The sequence below is a fragment of the Saccoglossus kowalevskii genome, chromosome 14, assembly GCF_978046115.1.
Source record: "Saccoglossus kowalevskii chromosome 14, keSacKowa6.1, whole genome shotgun sequence".
In the NCBI taxonomy this organism is placed as follows: domain Eukaryota; kingdom Metazoa; phylum Hemichordata; class Enteropneusta; family Harrimaniidae; genus Saccoglossus; species Saccoglossus kowalevskii.
In genome coordinates this window covers 19,031,411-19,056,683 of record NC_140654.1, presented here as the reverse complement: position 1 = coordinate 19,056,683, position 25,273 = coordinate 19,031,411, and the positions used below count along the sequence as shown (strand labels likewise).

Here is a 25,273-nt window from a genome sequence, read left to right as displayed (position 1 = left end):
GTGATTCGACACATTACCCCGGTACACTGCTGGCTAGAAAAGTGAAATAGTGTAACTAATTTCTTGATTTAAAATCAAAGCCAAAAGATCGTACTACAACATCGGCAAATCTCTTTTGTGTTGCGTTTATTAACATTACATATTTGAATGCTATGGTAATTTAAACATGTTGGCATCATCCAGCATTTTGATTGGTTAATTAGTGATTTGACTGTGACTGATTACACTGTGACAAGTGGTCTTCCAATCAAAATATGCTGTTTTGCAGAGTGACACTGTGAAATTCAGCGAGTCGCACTATCGCATCATTAGTTTTTAGACTCCCTTACATACATGCAGCTTCCCACTGTCAGTTTGCTTGTCTTTCAATGAAAGTAATCATACTTGTCTTACTTGAATCTTTTCAGATGACACAGACTATGCGGCACAGGGAGCAAAAGCTTGTGGAGAAGCAGTGGAATTTACTAGTAACCCGCCATCTAACTCTAGTACCCAAAGTGAGGCATCTGTTCGGATGAAAGAAGCAATATTACAGCGCTTGCTTGAACAGAGCCCTAATCCTTTGTCAGTTGAAAGTAAAGACATGGATGCCGATAAAAAAGATTTCAGCGACAGTGAAGATGAGAATAAGATTTTAAGCAAACTGCTAGACGGCGATTGTTCTGTTAAGTTTGGTAGTGAGCTCTATCCGCTAGAGCAGCTGCGGAGGATGCAGAATCATTCAGGCGGTGACCTGTTTCCTAGGATACCATCACAGGATACAAGTAAAATTCTGGACCATCATAGGACTCTTATACCAGATGCTTGCCCGCCCGGAAAACAATCCAAAAATGGAGCACCTCAAAAACAACCCAAAAACGTTTTGCTGCAAAAGTTACTAATGGAGGATGATTCTTCTGTCTTGTCGCATAGTACCCTATTTGGAAAAACATTTGGAGCTGGGTTTCGTAAACATGAAATTGTCCCAAATGTAAACGAGTCTGATAGTATTGTTAGCAGTAGTAGCAGCAGCAGCAGCAGCAGTAGTAATAGTAATAATAACAGTAACAATGTTGCTCTTGCCTCAGCTGTAACCAGTGGAGAAAATACTGCATCAACAGCGAAAACACCTGTTACATCTCAACAACAGCAAAACCAGCTGCAGAAACCAGAACAGCAACAAACACAGTCACCGCAAACAAGTGCATTGCCTGCGCTTGAAAATTTCAACATTTATAACCTTGACGAAGAAGAAACAAACACTCTTATTCAGCAGCTGTTCCACGTTGCAAACTCACTCCCTGAAGAAGCCCTTACTGGCACACAAAATAGCCAGAGTGTTGTGCAAGAATTGTTGGCAGGGTGTGATGGCAATCAAGTAACACAGATGGAGACAAGTTCACTACAAAAACCAATGGTTCCTATTGATAATAATAATAAACAGAATAGTAACCCAGAGAACCCCTTGTTGCAACAGTTGCTCATGGAAGGCAGTGCAAGTGATCAATTGAAGTTACAACAACAACAGAGCGTACCTCCTGATAGTACAGTACAAAGTCCGCCGTTCACTCCTATCCCAAATACTGCACCAATTGGCTTTGGAGCTCTGCTAAATCGACAATCTAATCAGCAACTACGTCGCGTTAGTACGTGGGGACAACAGCCTTCACAATTAGGAAGGTCATCAGGTGGAATTCAACGAAGAAATACCATAGGTTCAGTACATAGTATAAGTAATCAAGGGCTCAGTGCAACAGGTATGACAAATCCCATGCCGTTCAGTCATCCTTTGCAATCAACTCAGAAGTCATCCATACAGGTGACATTACAGCAACAGCAACAGCAACAGCAGCAGCAACAACAGCAGCAGCAGCAGCAGCAGCAGCAGCAGCAGCAACAACAACAGCAGCAGCAGCAGCAGCAACAGCAACAAAATCCAAGGTCACAGAGTATGTTTACCGAAGCTCTGAGCCAGAGCCAAGCACAGGTGAGTGAATAAGCAGGACGAGCACACACTTACAGTGAAAACCAAGAGTTGGAGATATTTGAATAACTGATTCCCTACTTTGTTTTAAAGTATTGTCGAGTACCTGAAAACATTTGTTTACAGACTATTTACGTTATCTCTATGTGTAAATATGTTGAAACTCCACACAATTGCTGCCATCGGTTTATGAGATTTTTCCACGTGCTGAAATGAGTAATCCTTTGTTTAGAGTGTGATTACAGTAGTTAAAACTGCTTTATTTTCGGTTCTATGAATTTTCATAATATGATAATTTTATGGAGCTCCAAAAATTGCTGACACTTCCTGTATGACCCCCCAAAAAATGTTCAATGGTAGGTTCTGCACTGACTAATGAAATTCACAAAAAATGTTGCATGTCTCTTGCAAATTTTTAAGCATTTTCTTCTACATTCCATGATTCATTTCCCAATTATTTTCTGGCATATACCGAATACAATATGTATAAAATAAGGGACAAACATTCCTAGGTTACACAAAAGTTCTTAATTTAGTTACTTTACTGAGCTTTAAAAATTTAAAAATGTGAAGAAAAAATTACATTGAACAGCAAAATCAATCAAGATTCAAGGCAGATAACTCATGAGTGTTGTAACTTTCGATTTTGGTTCATTGCGCAAGTTGCTTCACATGTTTCAGATAGCTAGTGTTGGAAGCTTCCACAGATAGCCAAAATGAATTATGGGGAAAAAACGTGTTAAAGCAGAAAAATCAGCAGGATTGAATAAGTTTTATCGGATCTCACTGCTGTTACGCATGCTGTGATTGGTTGAGACTCAGTCACATGACATTGAATAAGTTTTATCATGAGAATCACCTGGACAGTACACAGTCACTAGGACCTTCGTTACGTGTCAGTTGGTACTCTACTGTCTGTGTGCATACTTCGCATATATGTCATGATATCAATGAGACATTCTGTATTTGTAGGTGATGACCAATTTAAATAACTTGAGTGGCAATACATCGCAGCAGTCACCGTCTTCAATAATGTCAGATGACTCCTCTGCTTCTCTATCTGATGATGCTATACTACAGCAATTGGAACAAGTACTCAATAACAGCAACTTATCTTTGTGTGAAATAGACAATGCTCTAGGAATAGAACAGCTTCTGAGTACACCCCATTCAGATGAGCAATTAACATCTGATTTATTAAACTCTGCACTTTCTGGAGGTGCATCTGGTCGAAATACTCCATCCTCTAGCAGTGTTAACAGTATGAATACAATCGCTACATCATCTATGAATACACTGGCCAACTCTATGGGTGGCAGCATAGCAAGCAACACAATAACAAATACATATCCCCACAGTACAATAACAGACTCTCTGAGCAGTAATTCAGGTTTGTTAAACACTGGTAATCTTGGACTGAACACTAATTTTATGGATTCCACCATGCGACAGCAATCTCAGCAGCCCGTGTATTCCATGCAACAAGACCTACCAGACATAATTAACCCACGGTTTTCACAAGGACACAGCATGAATTCAGGTCCACGTTTTCCTGGTAGTGGACAGATGCCGCAGTCCTTTCAGCAGCAGCAAGTGCAAGCACGATTGCGACACCAGCAGCAACTACAGACAGTCAGACAGCAGAGATCGCATCTCAGGCAAACTCTTCTGATGAGACAGCAACAACAGAGGCTACAGCAGCAGCAGCAACAACAGCAGCAGCAACAACAGCATCATGAATTGCAGCAGCAGAAACTTCAACAGATGCTGCAGCAACAGATTATGATGCAGCAGCAACATAACCCTTTATTACAACAGCAGCAGAAGCACCTTGTAATGCTGCAACAGCAGCAGCAACAACAAAGTTTCATTGGATCACAAGTAAGAATGATACATACATGTGTGCTATATAATTAATTTACATCTGAAACTTTAACATTTAATATCACCTGTTGCAGTAAAAACAAAAGAAGCTGTATTTTATAATCCAGGGGACTACCTGCTAGACTAATTCCAGTGATTCAAGATTCCAATTGTATAATGCTAATATCCATTGACTCAGGTTACCAATTGTATAATGATAATATTCATTGACTCAGGTTACCAATTGTATAATGATAATATCCAATGACTCAGGTTACCAATTGTATAATGATAATATCCAATGACTCAGGTTACCAATTATATAATGTTAATATCCAATGACTCAGGTTACCAATTATATAATGTTAATATCCAATGACTCAGGTTACCAATTGTATAATGATAATATCCAATGACTCAGGTTACCAATTGTATAATGATAATATCCAATGACTCAGGTTACCAATTGTATAATGATAATATCCAATGACTCAGGATACCAATTGTATAATGTTAATATCCAATGACTCAGGTTACCAATTGTATAATGATAATATCCAATGACTCAGGTTACCAATTGTATAATGATAATATCCAATGACTCAGGTTATCAAGTGTATAATGACAATATCCATTGACTCAGGTTACCAATTGTATAATGATAATATCCATTGACTCAGGTTACCAATTGTATAATGATAATATCCAATGACTCAGGTTACCAATTGTATAATGATAATATCCAATGACTCAGGTTACCAATTGTATAATGCTAATATCCATTGACTCAGGTTACCAATTGTATAATGATAATGTTCATTGACTCAGGTTACCAATTGTATAATGATAATATTCATTGACTCAGGTTACCAATTGTATAATGATAATATCCAATGACTCAGGTTACCAATTGTATAATGATAATATCCAATGACTCAGGTTACCAATTATATAATGTTAATATCCAATGACTCAGGTTACCAATTATATAATGTTAATATCCAATGACTCAGGTTACCAATTGTATAATGATAATATCCAATGACTCAGGTTACCAATTGTATAATGATAATATCCAATGACTCAGGTTACCAATTGTATAATGATAATATCCAATGACTCAGGATACCAATTGTATAATGTTAATATCCAATGACTCAGGTTACCAATTGTATAATGATAATATCCAATGACTCAGGTTACCAATTGTATAATGATAATATCCAATGACTCAGGTTATCAAGTGTATAATGACAATATCCATTGACTCAGGTTACCAATTGTATAATGATAATATCCAATGACTCAGGTTACCAATTGTATAATGATAATATCCAATGACTCAGGTTACCAATTGTATAATGATAATATCCAATGACTCAGGTTACCAATTGTATAATGATAATATCCAATGACTCAGGTTACCAATTGTATAATGATAATATCCAATGACTCAGGATACCAATTGTATAATGATAATATCCAATGACTCAGGTTACCAATTGTATAATGATAATATCCAATGACTCAGGTTACCAATTGTATAATGATAATATCCAATGACTCAGGTTATCAAGTGTATAATGACAATATCCATTGACTCAGGTTACCAATTGTATAATGATAATATCCAATGACTCAGGTTACCAATTGTATAATGATAATATCCAATGACTCAGGTTACCAATTGTATAATGATAATATCCAATGACTCAGGTTACCAATTGTATAATGATAATATCCAATGACTCAGGTTACCAATTGTATAATGATAATATCCAATGACTCAGGTTACCAATTGTATAATGATAATATCCAATGACTCAGGTTACCAATTGTATAATGATAATATCCAATGACTCAGGTTACCAATTGTATAATGATAATATCCAATGACTCAGGATACCAATTGTATAATGATAATATCCAATGACTCAGGTTACCAATTGTATAATGATAATATCCAATGACTCAGGATACCAATTGTATAATGATAATATCCAATGACTCAGGTTACCAATTGTATAATGATAATATCCAATGACTCAGGTTATCAAGTGTATAATGACAATATCCATTGACTCAGGTTACCAATTGTATAATGATAATATCCAATGACTCAGGTTACCAATTGTATAATGATAATATCCAATGACTCAGGTTACCAATTGTATAATGATAATATCCAATGACTCAGGTTACCAATTGTATAATGATAATATCCAATGACTCAGGTTACCAATTGTATAATGATAATATCCAATGACTCAGGTTACCAATTGTATAATGATAATATCCAATGACTCAGGTTACCAATTGTATAATGATAATATCCAATGACTCAGGATACCAATTGTATAATGATAATATCCAATGACTCAGGTTACCAATTGTATAATGATAATATCCAATGACTCAGGTTACCAATTGTATAATGATAATATCCAATGACTCAGGTTACCAATGTTCCCAAGTGACTGTGGCTGTAATACATCATGATGGAAAAACTGAAGATACAGAGTACAGAATACTTCTATAACTAATTTCAATTTTATTCTGACTACAGATCAACCATCAGCAGTTAATAGAAACACAGGAAACAAATTTCCCTCCTGATACCTTAGCAGATATGTTGGCACAAACTTCTAATATTACGGCTCCAAATGTGACCATTCAGGTATGTGTACTGTGTATGTGCCTGTGTTGTCATATGCTAGGTGATGTGTATTGTGTATGTACCTGTGTTGTCATATGCTAGGTGATGTGTATTGTGTATGTACCTGTGTTGTCTTATGCTAGGTGATGTGTACTGTGTATGTACCTGTGTTGTCATATGCTAGGTGATGTGTATTGTGTATGTACCTGTGTTGTCTTATGCTAGGTGATGTGTACTGTGTATGTACCTGTGTTGTCATATGCTAGGTTATGTGTACTGTGTATGTACCTGTGTTGTCTTATGCTAGGTGATGTGTATTGTGTATGTACTTGTGTTGTCTTATGCTAGGTGATGTGTATGTACCTGTGTTGTCTTATGCTAGGTGATGTGTACTGTGTATGTACCTGTGTTGTCTTATGCTAGGTGATGTGTACTGTGTATGTACCTGTGTTGTCATATGCTAGGTGATGTGTATTGTGTATGTACCTGTGTTGTCTTATGCTAGGTGATGTGTACTGTGTATGTACCTGTGTTGTCATATGCTAGGTTATGTGTACTGTGTATGTACCTGTGTTGTCTTATGCTAGGTGATGTGTATTGTGTATGTACTTGTGTTGTCTTATGCTAGGTGATGTGTATGTACCTGTGTTGTCTTATGCTAGGTGATGTGTACTGTGTATGTACCTGTGTTGTATTGTGCTAGATGATGTGTACTGTGTATGTACCTGTGTTCTCATATGCTAGGTGATGTGTACTGTGTATGTACCTGTGTTGTCCTATGCTAGGTGATGTGTATTGTGTATGTACCTGTGTTGTCATATGCTAGGTGATGTGAACTGTGTATGTACCTGTGTTGTCCTATGCTAGGTGATGTGTATTGTGTATGTACCTGTGTTGTCATATGCTAGGTGATGTGAACTGTGTATGTACCTAGCTGTGTTGTATTATGCTAGGTGATGTGTACTGTGTATGGGCCTGTGTTGTCCTATGCTAGGTGATGTGAACTGTGTATGTACCTGTGTTGTCCTATGCTAGGTGATGTGAACTGTGTATGTACCTGTGTTCTCATATGCTAGGTGATGTGTAATGCAGATCTCGTGATGTTGTCTCTGGACATTTATATCCATTTTGTCCAAAGGGGAATAATGTAAATGGTTATTTTCTGTGTAATATGAAAAATTGCATTATAATAATATTTTAATTATTGTTTATTTTTCAGAAATCTCCCGGAGCATTCAAACCCCAGATGTCTCCACATTCAGCGCGACCACCAACACCTGGTACTGCAGTAGGTCCTAGACTGTCACAAGCTGCATCAAGACCTCTGCAGAGTGGGACTAGAAACTCTACTGGTTTGGACTTCTCTCTGTCTCCATCGTTTTCTCAACGTCCTCCTCAGCAGACTCCTCCAGTATCCCACTTTAAGCCTAGTCAGAATATTTTCCAGTTTCCTGATCTGAATACTACAGCACCACCAAACAACACTGTCACAAGTTCTATGAGTCAAAATAATTTTCATATGCAGCAAACTAACAGTTCTGGTAGCAATAGCATCACCACCAACCCCATGACGCCGCAAACCAGCGCCACTGGTACTAACAGCATATTTACTAACACTATCATGCACCTTACTGGCATCTCTAGTAGCAGTACCATCACAGCCAATCTTGTGTTGCAACAGGGCTGCAGTGCTGCCTCAAGTGGCTCTGCTCAGCTGAACAACGCCACCAGACCCAGTACGACAATGGTCAATTCAATGATTTCGCAAACGAGCAGCACCGTTGCAAGCAGTGCCGTGGCAAATCAGATAATTGCTATGAGTCCGCAGACAGCCAATCAAATGATGTCTCCAAGTAGAATGTTGCAGTTCACCCAGTCTCCAGCAAACACAATAGCGTCTTCAAATCGGCAATCTCCAGCATGGGGGCGACAAATGAGTGAACCAGGGTCATTACTATTGGCACAGTTGAATGCTAAAAGTAGTCCCGTTGATACACAAGAAATAATGGGAAGTGCCAGTCAGCTGCAGAGAAGCCTGAGTACTGATCAGCAACAGCTGAGACCCAGCAGTCGAGAAGTACATAGTTCCCATCTTGTAAGTAATGAAACATCAAACAACTTTTCTGCTTCTTATTTTAGCCTTACCAGCCTTTTTCTCACATGTGTGATCCAATTCAGTTCAGAGTTGGTACAGACAGGAATTGATGGCGTACAGGTGCACATCAATTTAATTTTTGATTGGCAGCCTTTTTTGTCTCCAAAAATCTAGTCGTTACCAGCTTTTTCTCACATGTGTGATCCAATTCAGTTCAGAGTTGGTACAGAAATAGGAATTGATGGCGTACAGGTGCACATCAAGTTATTTTTTGATTGAATAAATTTTGAGTGGCTGGCAGCCTTTTTTGTCTCCAAAAATCTAGTCGTTACCAGCTTTTTCTCAGATATTTGTCTTTGAGTTCTGTTCAAAGTTGGTACAGGGACAGGTAATAATTGTTTACAAGTGCACACCGCGTTATATGTTGATAAAGTTATATATTTGGCTTTTCTGAGACAATTAATATTTTTTTACCCCATCCCCCCACCCCCTAAAATTGTTTCACATCAATTCTCAACAATTAATAATGAAACTTTAGTACAGCTCATGGAATAAATTTTCGCTGAAAAAGCATTTTTGGTGTTTTGTATGATATTTATTTTCACTGATTTTTGGCGAGTTGAATGTAAAATGTAGGAAAAAAGGTATATTCACTGGATTTTATTTTCACTGAATCATTCCTTCAGCGAAAGTAGCGAAAATAAATTATTTTACAGTAATTGGTATTTTGACTTCTGAGGGCCAGACTGCTTTAGCCGACAGCCTGCTTGCTTTTTCCTGGTATTAACAGATCAGATTGTTTCTATTAGTTGTTAATGCCTTGTGTACTCTTACAGTTGAGTGCTTCAAGCCAAGGAACATCAGCCACTTCTTCCCCTTTAGCATCAATAACATCACCACCAAGTGTATTGAATGACACCCCTAGCAGTATGAGTGAAACTTTGACGCCTAAGAAAGAGATGGATAAAAGTCTGAAAGCATCACCGTGCAGTCGTCCGAGTAATAACAGTGAGCAGTTCAATGTAGCTGTTGATATTGTTGACCAAGGTAATGTAATAGCCTCCTCCACTACCATGTACCACCATCCTTATCCATCATTTGATGAGACAGAGGACAATGAGAGCATGATGTTGGACTTTCCTTTTGACGACTTAACAGGTAGGCAGTAGATATTGTAGCAATCATTGTGCCATCCTAGCAGCATCACAATCTGATTCAAATAACATCTACATGTATTGTATGGGCTCTTGTTTGTATTTTTTTTTTGCACTTGCTTTTTAACCTTGCTGATCATTAGATGAAGGGAAATGTATATGAAGGGAATATGTCTGTCGTCTTCGTTGTCTCCAGCGTAAACTTTTTTCTTGTGGTTACAATAACTCAAATAGTTTTTATTGAATTTTTTCAAATGTTGGATAGCTTATTAACTATTTTGGGCTCTTGGTCACGTTCAGTTTTGGCTATTGTTGTTTGTATATTCTTGAAGATACTGTATTCTCTCTATTAGAAGCGCATCTCCATTTGAAGCACATATAAAACCCCTCAATCACTAAAATATATTGTCTTGTCTGATCATCTTCAAATTTTAGCAATCATGCAGAATAGCCCATCAAGTTCAATTTTGATATTATTATTATTATTATTATTATTATTATCTGTTGGAGCACTATATATATCAAAGTACTCCTACTAACCATAGGCACATATTTAAAAGCAATATACTCACATGGGTACAGGATAAAAAATCTAAGACATTCAAAATATTTGGGAATGAAATGAAAAGCACAATTCTGTAATCGATTAGAATTTTTGTAGCCAAGAAATTACAGAAAAACACAGTAAAATTAATTTTTACTGTTAAAGTTAATACATTTTTCATGTAATTATAATGATCTCATTGTTTGTGTTCCATTTCGGTAAAAAAAAAAAAAATTCCCACCTGTAATTTTAGCCAGTATTTTCAGCCCTGCAAGGAAAATGCTGAATGAGGCAGCAAATTACATTGTTAATTTGTAACCCTTTTTTTACATGGTTTCTTTTGATATCTAGATTTGTTAACAGGCAAGGTTATTATAGTTACGCTATGTTCTGTTGTTGATGTAACACATTTTGTCAAAAAGAGAAATATAAACAAAAGCTGGTACATGTATCTTGAAATCATAATATGTGACGTTAAGAAACCGTCTCGCAGTACATCATCCTCTGCACCGCCTTTCTTACTTCATCTTGCGTCTTCATTCAACCCAAGTATCCTTGAAAAATCACAGTACGTGAACAATATTAATTGATATGTAGATAAAACAAGTGATGTAATAAATAAATCTGGAAATACCGAATTCACTCTGTTTGTAACACATTCGTTTTCGTAAATGATTGATTGAAGTCAGTGATCAAAATAAGTTGTGTTTTAATGATCCAGCTTAGAGTAAATGCAAATTGGTTTATGTCCCCATCTAGATGTGTTTGGTTGAGCAAATACGGTGTATGCTTCTGCCAACATTCATGTAAAAAAACAAACTACTGGGCATTCAAATCAAAAGTCGCATTTGTATATACTGAATCATTAAAATATTACTTATTTTGGCCACTGAAACACCATGTACGTAAGTACATATGCTGCTAACGGAGCAATTACAGTGTTGTATTCACTTCTGTCAAAATTCATATGAAAAAAAACACTATGTAATACAGCAATTTCTGTTTGGGATCCTAATTAGTGTTTATTCATTGCTTGTCATTGCTAAATGCTTGTGCTAGCAAAAATGACTTTACACAAGTCAGTATACTGTCATAGGTAGGAAAGCTAATTGCTTTGGTGTCCATAGCTGTACTGTAAGCTAGAAAATTATTTTGAAAATAAATGTGAATTCACCACCTACCTTTTAACAATGTATAATGCTGTCAAACCTTTTAAATTCAGTAACAAAAATGATACCAGGGAACCCAAAATCCTTTATTGTTTATCAATACATTCTTGGGAACAAAAAAAAAGCATAGTAGAACTTTGTCTATTAATGTTGAATCAGGTTATCCTGCAAAGCAACTTTGACTTGCATTTTTGACTGATATTCACAGTACAGCTGTTAACATCATGCTGCTTTATACCTCGCTTTGTGTAAAATCAGTAAGCACAACGTATTCACTCTTCAAAGTAAGGTAACTTGTTTCTAAACTGATTTAAATTATCTTCACCTTTTTTTACTTGTCTTTCTTTGTTATCTTTAACTTTGTACAAATCGTTATAAATAATTATTTTTAATATCATTTAACTGTTTTACACAACTCTGATGATTAGGTGAAATCAGATGATTGGATGAAATATTTCATGTTACACTTCAGATGATTGGATTAATTATTTCATGTTACACTTCAGATGATTGGGTTAATTATTTCATCTTACACTTCAGATGATTGGATGAAATATTTCATGTTACACTTCAGATGATTGGATGAAATATTTCATGTTACACTTCAGATGATTGGATGAAATATTTCATCTTACACTTCAGATGATTGGGTTAATTATTTCATGTTACACTTCAGATGATAGGATGAAATATTTCATGTTACACTTCAGATGATTGGATGAAATATTTCATGTTACACTTCAGATGATTGGATGAAATATTTCATGTTACACTTCAGATGATTGGGTGAAATATTTCATGTTACATTTCAGATGATTGGATGAAATATTTCATGTTGCATTTCAGATGATTGGATGAAATATTTTATGTTACACTTCAGATGATTGGATGAAATATTTCATGTTACACTTCAGATGATTGGGTTAAATATTTCATGTTACACTTCAGATGATTGGGTTAAAAATTTCATGTTACACTTCAGATGATTGGGTGAAATATTTCATGTTACATTTCAGATGATAGGATGAAATATTTCATGTTACACTTCAGATGATTGGATGAAATATTTCATGTTACATTTCAGATGATTGGATGAAATATTTTATGTTACACTTCAGATGATTGGATGAAATATTTCATGTTTCACTTCAGATGATTGGGTTAAATATTTCATGTTACACTTCAGATGATTGGGTTAAATATTTCATGTTACACTTCAGATGATTGGATGAAATATTTCATGTTACATTTCAGATGATTGGATGAAATATTTCATGTTTCACTTCAGATGATTGGATGAAATGTTTCATGTTACACTTCAGATGATTGGGTTAAATATTTCATGTTACACTTCAGATGATTGGATGAAATATTTCATGTTACATTTCAGATGATTGGATGAAATATTTTATGTTACACTTCAGATGATTGGATGAAATATTTCATGTTTTACTTCAGATGATTGGGTTAAATATTTCATGTTACACTTCAGATGATTGGATGAAATATTTCAGGTTACACTTCAGATGATTGGATGAAATATTTTATGTTACACTTCAGATGATTGGATGAAATATTTCATGTTTCACTTCAGATGATTGGATTAATTAGTTACCGTTCGGATGCAGTCCGAAAACGGGGACTTATGTTTTGACCTCCGTGTGTCCGTCCGTTCGTGCGTGTGTCTGTGCGTGCGTCCGGACCTGTATCTTAGAAATGCCTGGACCAATCACAATCAAACTTCACACATACATCATACATGATAGTATACATATGCACGTCAATTTGTTTCACGGTCTGATTCAAGATGGCCGAATGGCGGCCATTTGTGTGCTAAAAATCATCAAAAACAAGCATTTCTCAGCTGTTAACAGATGGATTTTGTTCAAACTTGGTATATACATTAGACATTATGGGACCTTGATGCAAATAATTTTGTTTTTTAGATAAGATTCAAAATGGCCGACTGGCGGCCATTTTGTTTTAATGAATGTGGTTTTCGTGCCATATCTCTGACTTGCTTTCACTGATTATGTTCAAATTTTAAATATTCATTATACATCATGTCATAGATAGACAGATATATTGGATTGACGATCCTATTCAAAATGGCCAAATGGTGGCCATTTTTGTGCTAAAAAATCATCAAATATCAAGCATTTATATATGAATTTCGTTCAAACTTGGTACATATGTTAGACATTACAGGTTCCTGATGCACATCATTTATTTTCAGATCGGATTCGAATGGCTGTCTGGTGGCCATTTTGTTTTAATGATTGGGCTTCTAGAGCCATATCTCTTAAATGCTTTGACTGATTATATTCAAATTTTATATATTAGTTATACATCATGTTATATATATATGTATTTAAAATGGCTGATTTTGAATGCTGTTCCAGAGCAATGTCCCTCAATATGGACAAGTACTTTTTTGACGATCAGATACAAATTTCAATTATTTTAATGTTAAAAAATCATATTCCTGACATGGTTATATTCCAGCTATATTACTATAAACAAAACTATATATCTTAAATTTGATAACTAACGAGGACTGTGCCATGCATGGCTTGTTATTTCATCTTACACTTCAGATGATTGGATGAAATATTTCATGTTACACTTCAGATGATTGGGTTAAATATTTCATGTTACACTTCAGATAATTGGATGAAATATTTCATGTTACACTTCAGATGATTGGATGAAATATTTTATGTTACACTTCAGATGATTGGATGAAATATTTCATCTTACACTTCAGATGATTGCATGAAATATTTCATGTTTCACTTCAGATGATTGGGTTAATTATTTCATCTTACACTTCAGATGATTGGATGAAATATTTCATGTTACACTTCAGATGATTGGGTTAAATATTTCATGTTACACTTCAGATGATTGGATGAAATATTTTATGTTACACTTCAAATGATTGGATGAAATATTTCGTAATACAGCTCAGGTGATTGGGTGAAATATTTGATGTTACACTTCAGATGATTGGATGAAATATTTGATGTTACACTTCAAATGATTGGATGAAATATTTCGTAATACAGCTCAGGTGATTGGGTGAAATATTTTGTAATACACCTCAGATAATTGGATGTAAATATAAAGTGTTGCCGTCTTCATGCATTTTTTTCAGGTGATGACTCTAAACCAGCAGCTGTAGAAAACACTGAACCCCCTGATAGTGAAGATAGTGCGAGAAATGATATACAGGAAGATGAACTTGCTGACAGACTGACCATGGTTATGGAAAACCATACACGAGAAGAAGCACACAAGCGCTTTCAAAAGTTCTGTGCCCTGGCCAATGTTAAACCTCCATCAGATCCATCAATGAAGGCTGCTACTCTTTTCCGCAATCAGTTATTGAACCCTGATACTAAGGCACGATCTGACAGTGTTGCGCTTGAGTCACTGAAAAACAACACTCCTTCTGTTGTAATGAATAGCCAAACAGAAAAAGAAGAGGTATGTCCACCTTGTCAGATGTAGTCCAAAACAGGAACTCATGCTTGTGTTTGTCAGTTCATCCATCATTATTTCTCAAACAAACCTGTATACATGCACATATTCTCATTGATCTGGTTTGATTTTTTTGATGCCTCCCGAAAACTGCGTTTGAACATATTATTAACTTCTTTCTCAGGCATGTCTGGACCAATTATATTATTTCTCATTTGCACAAAGTTTAAAAGTGTGCATACATGTGCATATATGCGTCTACACGCACCTATATTTCTAATATGTCTGGACTGATCATCTTCAAACTTCTCAATTTTGTCTTTAAGGGAAGAGTAGGAAATCAAACGGGCGGTGCACCGCGGTCATTACCGCGGTGTACCGCAGAACGCCGGGGAGAGCCGCGGACTGCTTATAATTAGGGGTCTCTACCGTTGTACCGGTCTCTACCGCGGTCCTCGGTAATGTGTGAAATACGTACTTAACAGTTTCTTTGTGATTCCACGAGTCATTGTTTTAAAATCCGATGCTGTAAATGAATACGATATGTGCGCTTGTTTAGTATTTAGTACATGTATTTAGCGTAAATTTCCAAAGTGATGCGATACAATTTTTCATGGTACATGTAGGTATACCTTTATTACACTGGAATAAAGTTTACAATTGAAAAGAGGACGATTTACAAAGTTTCAGCGTATCCAAGCCGTATCCTGGTTCTTGATTGATTTGGCAGTATCATGTTCACCATTTGTGTCACACTCCAGAAAAAATGACCAGCAAACGAGAAACGGGCGAACTAATCAAAACAGGTCAGGCTGTCTGCATTGCACTGACAATGACATGATTATTTTCTGTTTCGTTTCATAAATCTTGCCTTGCGCATGTATTCTTGGTTGACAGAATCTTTTTTAAACAAAAGACGTTATTTTTCTGTTACATGTTCGTGTTCCATGATACTCGTGAGTGTGAAAGGCATTTTGAATGAATAATTATTGAGTTTATGATACCGTACAATAACGCTAGCTGGCTCGATTAGAATTTCATTGCGTGTGAACCGCTCAGGTCATTGCCCGTTACTGTGTCAACTGCATGTAGTTCAAAAGCACCTGACGTTGTTTTGTTTTTTGACTCCCATGGGAGTCTTTGCAGTTAGTGTGTCTGTATGTGTGTGTGTGTGTGTGTGTGTGTGTGTGTGTGTGTGTGTGTGTGTATGTGTGTCCGACTGTTCCACTGCTATCTCAAGAACCATACATCGGTTTTTGATGAAACTTGGTGCATAGATGCTCTGGGCCAATGCGCAGATTTGATTAGGTTTTGGTAAAAATCCATGCTCGTTAATTACCTAATTTGCATGATAATTAGCTAATTTTTAGCTGTTCTATGACTGTTCCACTGATATCTAAAGAACCACTCATTGGATTTTGATGAAACTTGGTACATAGATGCTCTGAACTAATGCTAGGTTTTGATTAGGTTTTGGTTAAAATCCATGTTCGTTAATTACCTAATTTGCATGATAATTACCTAATTTTTAGCTGTTCTATGACTGTTCCACTGATATCTAAAGAACCACTCATTGGATTTTGATGAAACTTGGTACATAGATGCTCTGAACATATGCGCAGATTTGATTAGTTTTTGGTAAAAATCCGTGCATATTAATTACCTAATTTGCATGATAATTAGCTATTTTTTAGTGGTTCCATGACTGTTCCACTGATATCTAAACAACCACTCATTGGATTTTGATGAAACTTGGTACATAGATTTTCTGAACTAATGCTAGGTTTTGATTAGTTTTTGGTAATAATCCGTGGATACTAATTACCTAATTTGCATAATGATTAGTCAATTTTCGGTTTTTCCACTGATATCTCAAGTACTAATCATCACATTTCAATGAAACTTGGTACATAGATGTCATATGACACTGCACAGACCTGATAGTTTTTATGGTAATATCAGTACATGTAATTACCTAATTTGCATAATTAATTAATTTTCAGCTTTTGATATAAGTAGTGAGCATTACATTTCAATGAAACTTGGTACTTACATACTCAAGGACTATGCAGAGATTGATTGTTTCGGATAAATATTTGTGCATATTAATCACCTAATTTGCATAATTAGTTAATTTTCAGCTTTTCCACGGGTATCTCAAGTACTAATCATCGCATTTCAATGAAACTTGGTACATAGATCCTTTAGGACTATGCAGAGACCTGATTAGTTTCAGGGTAAATAATTGTGCATATTAATTACATAATTTGCATAATTAATTTTCAGCTTTTCTACTGATATCTAAAGTACTAATCATTACATTTCAATGAATCTAAAATTATGCAGAGACCCAATTAGTTTTTGGTAAATATTTGTGCATATTAATCACCTAATTTGCATAATTAACCAATTTCCAACTTTCACACTGATATCTCAGGTACTACGGTAATCATCACATATCAATGAATGTTTATACATGGATGCTGTAGGACAATAGACAGACCTGGATAATTGTGGGTTAAAATCTGTACATATTAATTACCCAATTTGCATAATTAACCAATTTTAAGCTTTCACACTGATATCTAAAGTACTAATTTCCATTTTAATGAAACTTAGTACAAAGATGCTCTAGGACAATGTACAAACCTAATTAGTTTGGGGTAAAACTCTGTTCATATTATTTCCCCACCTAGCATAATAATTCATAATTTTTTGGTTCTAATCACATTTCAATTAAACTTGGTACATAGAGTTTTTGTTACATTGCGCAGACCTCATTAGTTTTACAATCAAATCTGTTCATGTTAATTTTCTGATTTGCATAATTAGTTTTCAGCTAAGTAATTTCAAAATATATTTAATGTGTCTCCAATACTCTCAGCACATAGGAGTTCTTTCTAAGCTTTCTTTGATTTTCACTCAAAATGTAAGCCATCGAATACTCTGCGTTCAAAGTACGCTGCCCCGAGTTTGAAATTACAGTAAATTGTAACGCATGGATTTTATTTACATGAAATTTAGTTTATTTCAAAATGATATAGTATAGATGTCAAACCATAATTATTATTATTTGAAATGTTGTTTCTTGACTTGACTTTTCTGGCTTTAATGTTTTGTGTGTGCGTGTTTGTTTACAATATCATTATCAACAACAGTTATTCTGAGGCAGTAAGTCGCGGTTTCACTAAGTCGCGTAGTTCGATGGCTCCGGACGATTGTATTGTAATTTGCCGTCAGTTTTAAAGTAGAAAAACTAAGTCTGGTATTATCGCGTATTTAATTGCCCGCTCAATCAGTTGGAGGTGACAACTTAACACCTACAGACCGTCAATTACTGAAATAGAAAGGGTGATAGCAGCCTGACTCGAGGTGTCGACAGGGGTATAAAAAATAAGTTTGCGTAATTATTGCAAAGGCAACACATTATCAAGTCAGCAAAGTTGAAATATTCACAGCCAGTACGTAAACAATGAAAAACAAGTTTGCGGAATTATTACGAAGCGAACGCATTATCAAGTCGGCAAAGTTGAAATATTCACAGCCAGTACGTAAACAATGGAAAATAAGTTTGCGTAATTATTATGAAGGCAACGCATTATCACGTCGGCAATGGTGAAATATTCACAACCAGAACAGTAACAATTTTTACGTAGGCAACGCAGAGCCAGTAAAAATTTGCGTAATGGGATGTGTATAATAAAAAGGTCAATGCGCGGAGCGCTAATGGTCACCAAGGTAACAACCCACTTGTTCAGCGCGTGACTTAGGGTTGAACTTGGGCCAAGGTTTATTAGATTAGTCAGTTTCGCCAAGAAGTGTGCTATTTTTTTTCGCTGATCACCCAGTTGTTGTAGTAGTATATATTGTAGCACCAAGTGTGTGACACTCCCTCTTCGACTATGGCTTCCTTTTCCTACTTAGTGCATGGTCTCGAGGTAACGTAAACTGCGGCCTCTCATCGAGTGTTTTACACTTAGAATTTATACTTCGCCCGATTATATTGGTATACGCGAAACATTAATCTTTTAAAATAAATCCTGAGACTATACATGATGTAAATTCAAAATAATGTGATAATATTTTACATTATGTGGGGTCTACATTATTCTGAGTTGCTTTGCGATGTTATATGTACCAAGACTCGTGAAAATAAAATAGTGTTCTTCTGCGAACTAATAGACAATTTTTCCAATCTTCTAGTACCACTCGATTTTTATTATTTGAATTTGGCGGCAAGTAACCTTTAGTTTCCCAGTCTATTGTGTCCATTCATAGTCCTAACAATAGGGTGTAAATTGCCATGCGAGCCTACCGCACACGACCGCGGTAAACCGGGGTCATGGAATCTATGCATAAATTTGCATAAAATGTGGTCGACCGGCGAGCACCCACCACCACCGCGGTAATGACCGTGGTAAACCATGAGTTTGATTTCCTACTCATCCCTAACTTCATGTCATACTGGTACCCTATTCATGATCTGATTCAAATTGTTTTAAAAAAATGCTTTTCTGAAGCTATATTTTGGACATATGATGTGTGTGTGTGTGTGTGCGTGTGCGTGCGTGTGCGTGCGTGTGTGCGTGCGTGCGTGCGTGCGTGTGTGTGTGTTCAGAAAAAAGACGTTCATCAAGGTCCCATTATCTTCTACATACTATGTATGAACCAAGTTACAATGAAATATGTCCATGCTTGACAGATGTGGTTAAGGAATGGCCCAAAATGCTTGATTTAGATAAATTTCTAAAATGGCTGCTAGTCGGCCATCTTGAATCGGATAATAAAATGTATATACATATGCATGTATCCCAAGATGTATGATGCATTTGTGAAGTTTGAATGTGACCTTCACAATTCAACTTCAAGATTTTGCTGGTTAAAAAATATAACCAGCTTTCCAAAAGTCAAAGCTTTTATAATACCTGCAGGAAAGTTTTCTACAGTTTATGCATAGTGGGAATGTAACTTACTGTGAATCAAAATTATTTCAGTTGCTTATAAAACTTTTCTTTTTTCCACAGGCACCACCACTTGAAATCAGTACAGATGATAGTAAACCAATAGTGCAACCAGAGAAAAAAGGAAAAAGCAGCTTGCTTCAAAAATTATTACTAGAATAATTTGATTGAGAATTTGTACATATGCTCATTAAACACTGCTGCCATTGAATTTAAACACTGGTTAACTGAAACTGTCAGTGTCTATATAATTAGTGAAGACGGTACATCTATTGATTGAAACCTACTGGTATACTTTGTTGTCATTTCTGACCATCCCTTAATAGATTGTGAGCGGTTTATAACATGATTTTAAAATATTTCAACATATTGAATTTTTGTTTTTTGTGAATTTCTAGTGCTATTGTACTTACAGAAAAAACCACCGTTGTAGACATAACTTTGATGTGTAAAGTCACAGTTGTTTGTTTTTTTCATAAAAAAAAATGAAAACTTCTAAAAGAAATATTGCTAAATTGATGGTAGTGATATTTTTGAGGTATTTATCTTGCCGAGCTTCACACAGTACCTTATTTTTTTTATTAGAAGTTTATCTCCAATAGAATAGAACATTGCATTTGTTATATAATGGATCATTAAAATATGACTTATTTTGACCGTAGACCCACCTCTGTCGTTTAGTTAAACACATGAACTTCCAATAAAGAAAATATGGTAGTGTGTCATTTACACCGTCTCGGTCAAACTGCATATACGGGTAAATAGCATGATTGTTTTAAATTGACTATGATAAAGAAAATATCTTTGCCAGTAGATGTGTTACAAGCTAACAATGCTAATGAGATGTGCTTGCATACTACATATGCTAATGAGATGTGCTTACATACTAAATATGCTAATGAGAAGTGCTTGCATACTAAATATGCTAATGTGATGTGCTTGCATACTAAATATGCTAATGAGAAGTGCTTGCATACTAAATATGCTAATATGATGTGCTTGCATACTACATATGCTAATGAGATGTGCTTAGATACTAAATATGCTAATGAGAAGTGCTTGCATACTAAATATGCTAATGAGATGTGCTTGCTTACTAAATATGCTAAGAGATGTGCTTGCTTACCAAATATGCTAATAGGATGTGCTTGCATACTAAATATGCTAATAGGATGTGCTTACATACTAAATATGCTAATAGGATGTGCTTACATACTAAATATGCTAATAGGATGTGCTTACATACTAAATATGCTAATAGATGTGCTTACATACTAGATATGCTAATAGGATGTGCTTACATACTAAATATGCTAATAGATGTGCTTACATACTAAATATGCTAATAGGATGTGCTTACATACTAGATATGCTAATAGAATGTGCTTACATACCAAATATGCTAATAGGATGTGCTTGCATACTAAATATGCTAATAGGATGTGCTTACATACTAAATATGCTAATAGGATGTGCTTACATACTAAATATGCTAATAGGATGTGCTTACATACTAAATATGCTAATAGATGTGCTTACATACTAAATATGCTAATAGGATGTGCTTACATACTAAATATGCTAATAGGATGTGCTTACATACTAAATATGCTAATAGATGTGCTTACATACTAAATATGCTAATAGGATGTGCTTACATACTAGATATGCTAATAGAATGTGCTTACATACTAGATATGCTAATAGGATGTGCTTACATACTAAATATGCTAATAGGATGTGCTTACATACTAAATATGCTAATAGATGTGCTTACATACTAAATATGCTAATAGGATGTGCTTACATACTAGATATGCTAATAGGATGTGCTTACATACTAAATATGCTAATAGATGTGCTTACATACTAAATATGCTAATAGGATGTGCTTACATACTAGATATGCTAATAGAATGTGCTTACATACTAAATATGCTAATAGGATGTGATTGCATACTAAATATGCTAATGAGAAGTGCTTGCATACTGAATATGCTAATGAGAAGTGCTTGCATACTGAATATGCTAATAGGATGTACTTGCATACTGAATATGCTAATAGGATGTGCTTACGTACTAAATATGCTAATAGGATGTGCTTAAGTACAAAATATGCTAATAGGATTCACAGGCATATTAAATATGCTAATAAGATGTGTTTGCATACTAAATATGCTGATAAGATGTGCTTGCATACTAAATATGCTAATTAGATGTCTGTGTGTACTAAATATGCTAATTAGATGTCTGTGTGTACTAAATATGCTAATGAGTTGTACGCTAAATCAATGCCCGCACATACAAATTTAAAATCAAAGAATATCGTTGTCAAACAATTGTAAAACACAAATCAGGTTTTAAAGAAGTGATTTTTATCACATTGTACAGTTTAGTAATGAACTTTTTCTTCAACAAAAGAAAAAAAGATTTGTATTTTGTAAAACAGAAATTCAGATGTTTTACAAACCAATGTTTCAGGTTTTTGCATAGTAGTTGATATTCTGTACAGATAAATTTCCTGTTTTCTGGAGTTGTAAAATTATCATATGAAATGTTATGTTTTTAGTTGCCTGTTAATCTAGGATGAATTATATTGATTGAATCTCGTTAATCAATTTTACTAGTTTAAAAAACAAGTTGTTGAGAAAACGGTGAAAAAAATTGTACTTCTGTGATGTTAAAAAAAGAAGTTTTACTTTTATATATGTTATATATATGTAGTCCATTTTTCTGTTTCATAGTATTATTTACCCACTCCTTATGAAGGGGTTGTCTTGTCCACATTATAATGGTATGATCTGAATATAAGGCATAACTAAAAATAATAATAAAAAAAAAAATTGTTTATGTCATCGCATATAAGATGATGTTTTTATTATGATAGTTTTGTCGCGTGTAATCATGGAAATGTATGAAACATTTAAAAAAAATTATTTTCTGTCTGTCTCAATTTGTTGTGAATTATTTTGTTTCTTTATATTACTGTACTTCGTCTATTAGAAGCACATTTCCAATAGAAATGCAGATAACTCAGAAATGTCATGTGTTGTATACTGAATCATTAAAATATGACTTACCCCCCCCCCCCCTCCCTTAGAAATACACCTGCAATGTATATAGGCGCATGTGCTTCTAATAGAGCAAAAAAGTAAATTTGATTTGCTACAGCTTTTTCTAATCATCAGTTTGTAATGTGAAAAACTGCCACTATACAAGTCTTTGAGGTTCCTGTACTGGCTTCATAAATCAAAAAGATTGTCGCATGGTTGTGAGTTTTACCATTTCATTCATTATATTTAACATTTTTGTATTTTAGAATGCTCAAGTTTCAAAGTTTTGTGTACGTGCACCTAAAAACTAACAGTATTTTGTTTGTGAGGGAGTGATAACAAATTATTTGCATCTGGTAATGCTAATTGCCATTTCAATCCTTTTATCATCTCTTATAGCCGGTGTGGTGGTAATGTCAGTTTGTTCTATATTTTATATTTTTGGACAAACTAAGAACACTCCCAAGACTGAGAAGTAATTTTGTCGAAATTCAGGAATTTCTGTTATAATCAGTATTGTGTGTCCGTGCACCCAAGTTTACGTGAATGCTAGGGCACTGTGAAAGGGAAATTATTGTTGCTCACCGAGTATTAAAATTCAGTCTTTTATCACGCCTCAAAGAGGTGGATCTTTGTTTCTTCTGATAAATATTAATAATTAGTTTGTGTATAAGGTGTAAATTATGAATTTAAAGATGAATTTCCAGATTTCGTTAAACATACACGAGACTGAATAGAAGAATAAAGGGATTTGTCATAGTCTTTAATCAATCTAATTCTTTGGTGGAAACAGAAAGAATTTTTACCCGCAGTTCAGGTTTTGCTGCATTGATAAAAATGGAGCTTGAAATTCAAGGGTTAGATTATTTTACATGGGTCAGAATTAGCTGTTTAACTTTGTGAAAGTTTTTTTTTCTTTTACGTCCTTTGTTAGTAGAAGTACTGAAAGATTTGCTCTTGCTTACTATGAACTTAATTGAGATGAAAACCGACTTTAACAATATGTATTATTATTATTCATGCGCTTTTGTTTTGTAAATATTTTGTAGGCATAATTTTTTGGGGGTATGTACAAGTGCAGAAAATGGAGTATGGAGAATTTATGGAGTGATTTTCAATACACCTGCCTAGCACCCCTTTCATGTGTACACTTGGAGTGTGCCACTACTTGTTTTTCAGGGATGTTTGTATAGTTGATTCAGAGCGCATATACTAAGCAGGATTTGATACGTCGAAAAAGGAACCCATCAACAAACAAGCTGCTCTCTGATTGGTCTGTTAGGGTTGGGTAGTGGTAAAGCGCAATCTTGTAGGTAGCTTCCCATTGACTTGGCACAGTTGAAACAAGTAGCTTTATTTTGACTTGTATTTCTTGGTTAGTGGAATTGCTGTAGTCTCTATTTAAAAGAATCGAGGAAATGCATAGGGAAGTCATTTTGATTGTGTGTGTTTTCGATGTATATGTATATGAAGTGCCATCGTTAGAATCTATCTTAGCAATATGTGTCTATCCCTAAATGTATATAAAGATGTTCCTTTGCAGTGTCAATCATCAACCCCAACAGTGTTGAAAAGTGTACTCTTTTTAATCATGCATAGGATGTGAGCACTGTATAAAGCATGTAAAGTAGAATCTATCACAGAGTTTTTACCTCAAACTGGAAGAAATGATATTGTAGAATAGAAGTTTTTTTTTTAAGAATTTTGTTTTTATTTGCGGATTGTTTCTGAGATCTATCTGATAGGTCAAAGTTCATATACTTTTATGATCATGCTGTTTTTGTAAACTTCTTGGTTTGAGGTTCTTTTTCCCCCTTTTCTCTTACTTGGCGTTATCGTAAATGTATTCCCATATTATGTTAATTACCGTATGTCATCAAGTTTAATTGTTAGGCATATATTTCCTCCAATTGAAAACAGAAAATTCTATTTTCACTCATATGAATGTAATGTATGTACATTCAATGTTATAAATAAAATGTGTTCATTTTAGAACTTTAAAATGTTTGTCTTCTATATGAATCATGGTAGATTTTCCCCATCGGTTTGGTGCACCTCTTTTTCACATGGGGTCACATGGAGTTCAACATTGCAATTGAATTCATAATGAAAAAAAAAAGTAATAAGCAATTATGCAATTTGACAGAAATTGCAATTCAGGTGTGTAAGTCTATTTCTGCTCTGTACTGTACATTCCTTGGAAAATTACCCCTCCAGACTTTGAAATTCACACTCACACTCTTGCTCTATTGGTTTGGACCCCCCTTTCATTCAACTTGGATTGTTGCCATTTACCTATTTCCTTGTATGCTAACTTGAGGACATGAACTTT

At 35.0% G+C, this 25,273-nt stretch overlaps 1 protein-coding gene across 3 annotated transcripts in view; it reads left to right on the top strand.

Moving 5' to 3' along the window:
* LOC100373546 (uncharacterized) overlaps positions 1 to 24,944 on the top strand; it is a 79,653-nt gene extending 54,709 nt beyond the window's left edge. For 2 of the 3 annotated variants that reach the window (XM_085507996.1, XM_085507995.1), the window contains exons 11-17: positions 408 to 1,966; positions 2,936 to 3,844; positions 6,393 to 6,503; positions 7,702 to 8,577; positions 9,414 to 9,735; positions 14,602 to 14,933; positions 19,952 to 24,944. In XM_085507996.1, coding sequence (XP_085364122.1) covers positions 408 to 1,966; positions 2,936 to 3,844; positions 6,393 to 6,503; positions 7,702 to 8,577; positions 9,414 to 9,735; positions 14,602 to 14,933; positions 19,952 to 20,050 — 4,208 coding nt within the window. In that variant the 3' untranslated portion in view covers positions 20,051 to 24,944. The remainder of the gene's footprint in view (positions 1 to 407; positions 1,967 to 2,935; positions 3,845 to 6,392; positions 6,504 to 7,701; positions 8,578 to 9,413; positions 9,736 to 14,601; positions 14,934 to 19,951) is intronic. The other variant, XM_085507997.1, reaches the window with a different exon arrangement.
* The last annotated feature ends 329 nt before the right edge of the window (positions 24,945 to 25,273 follow it).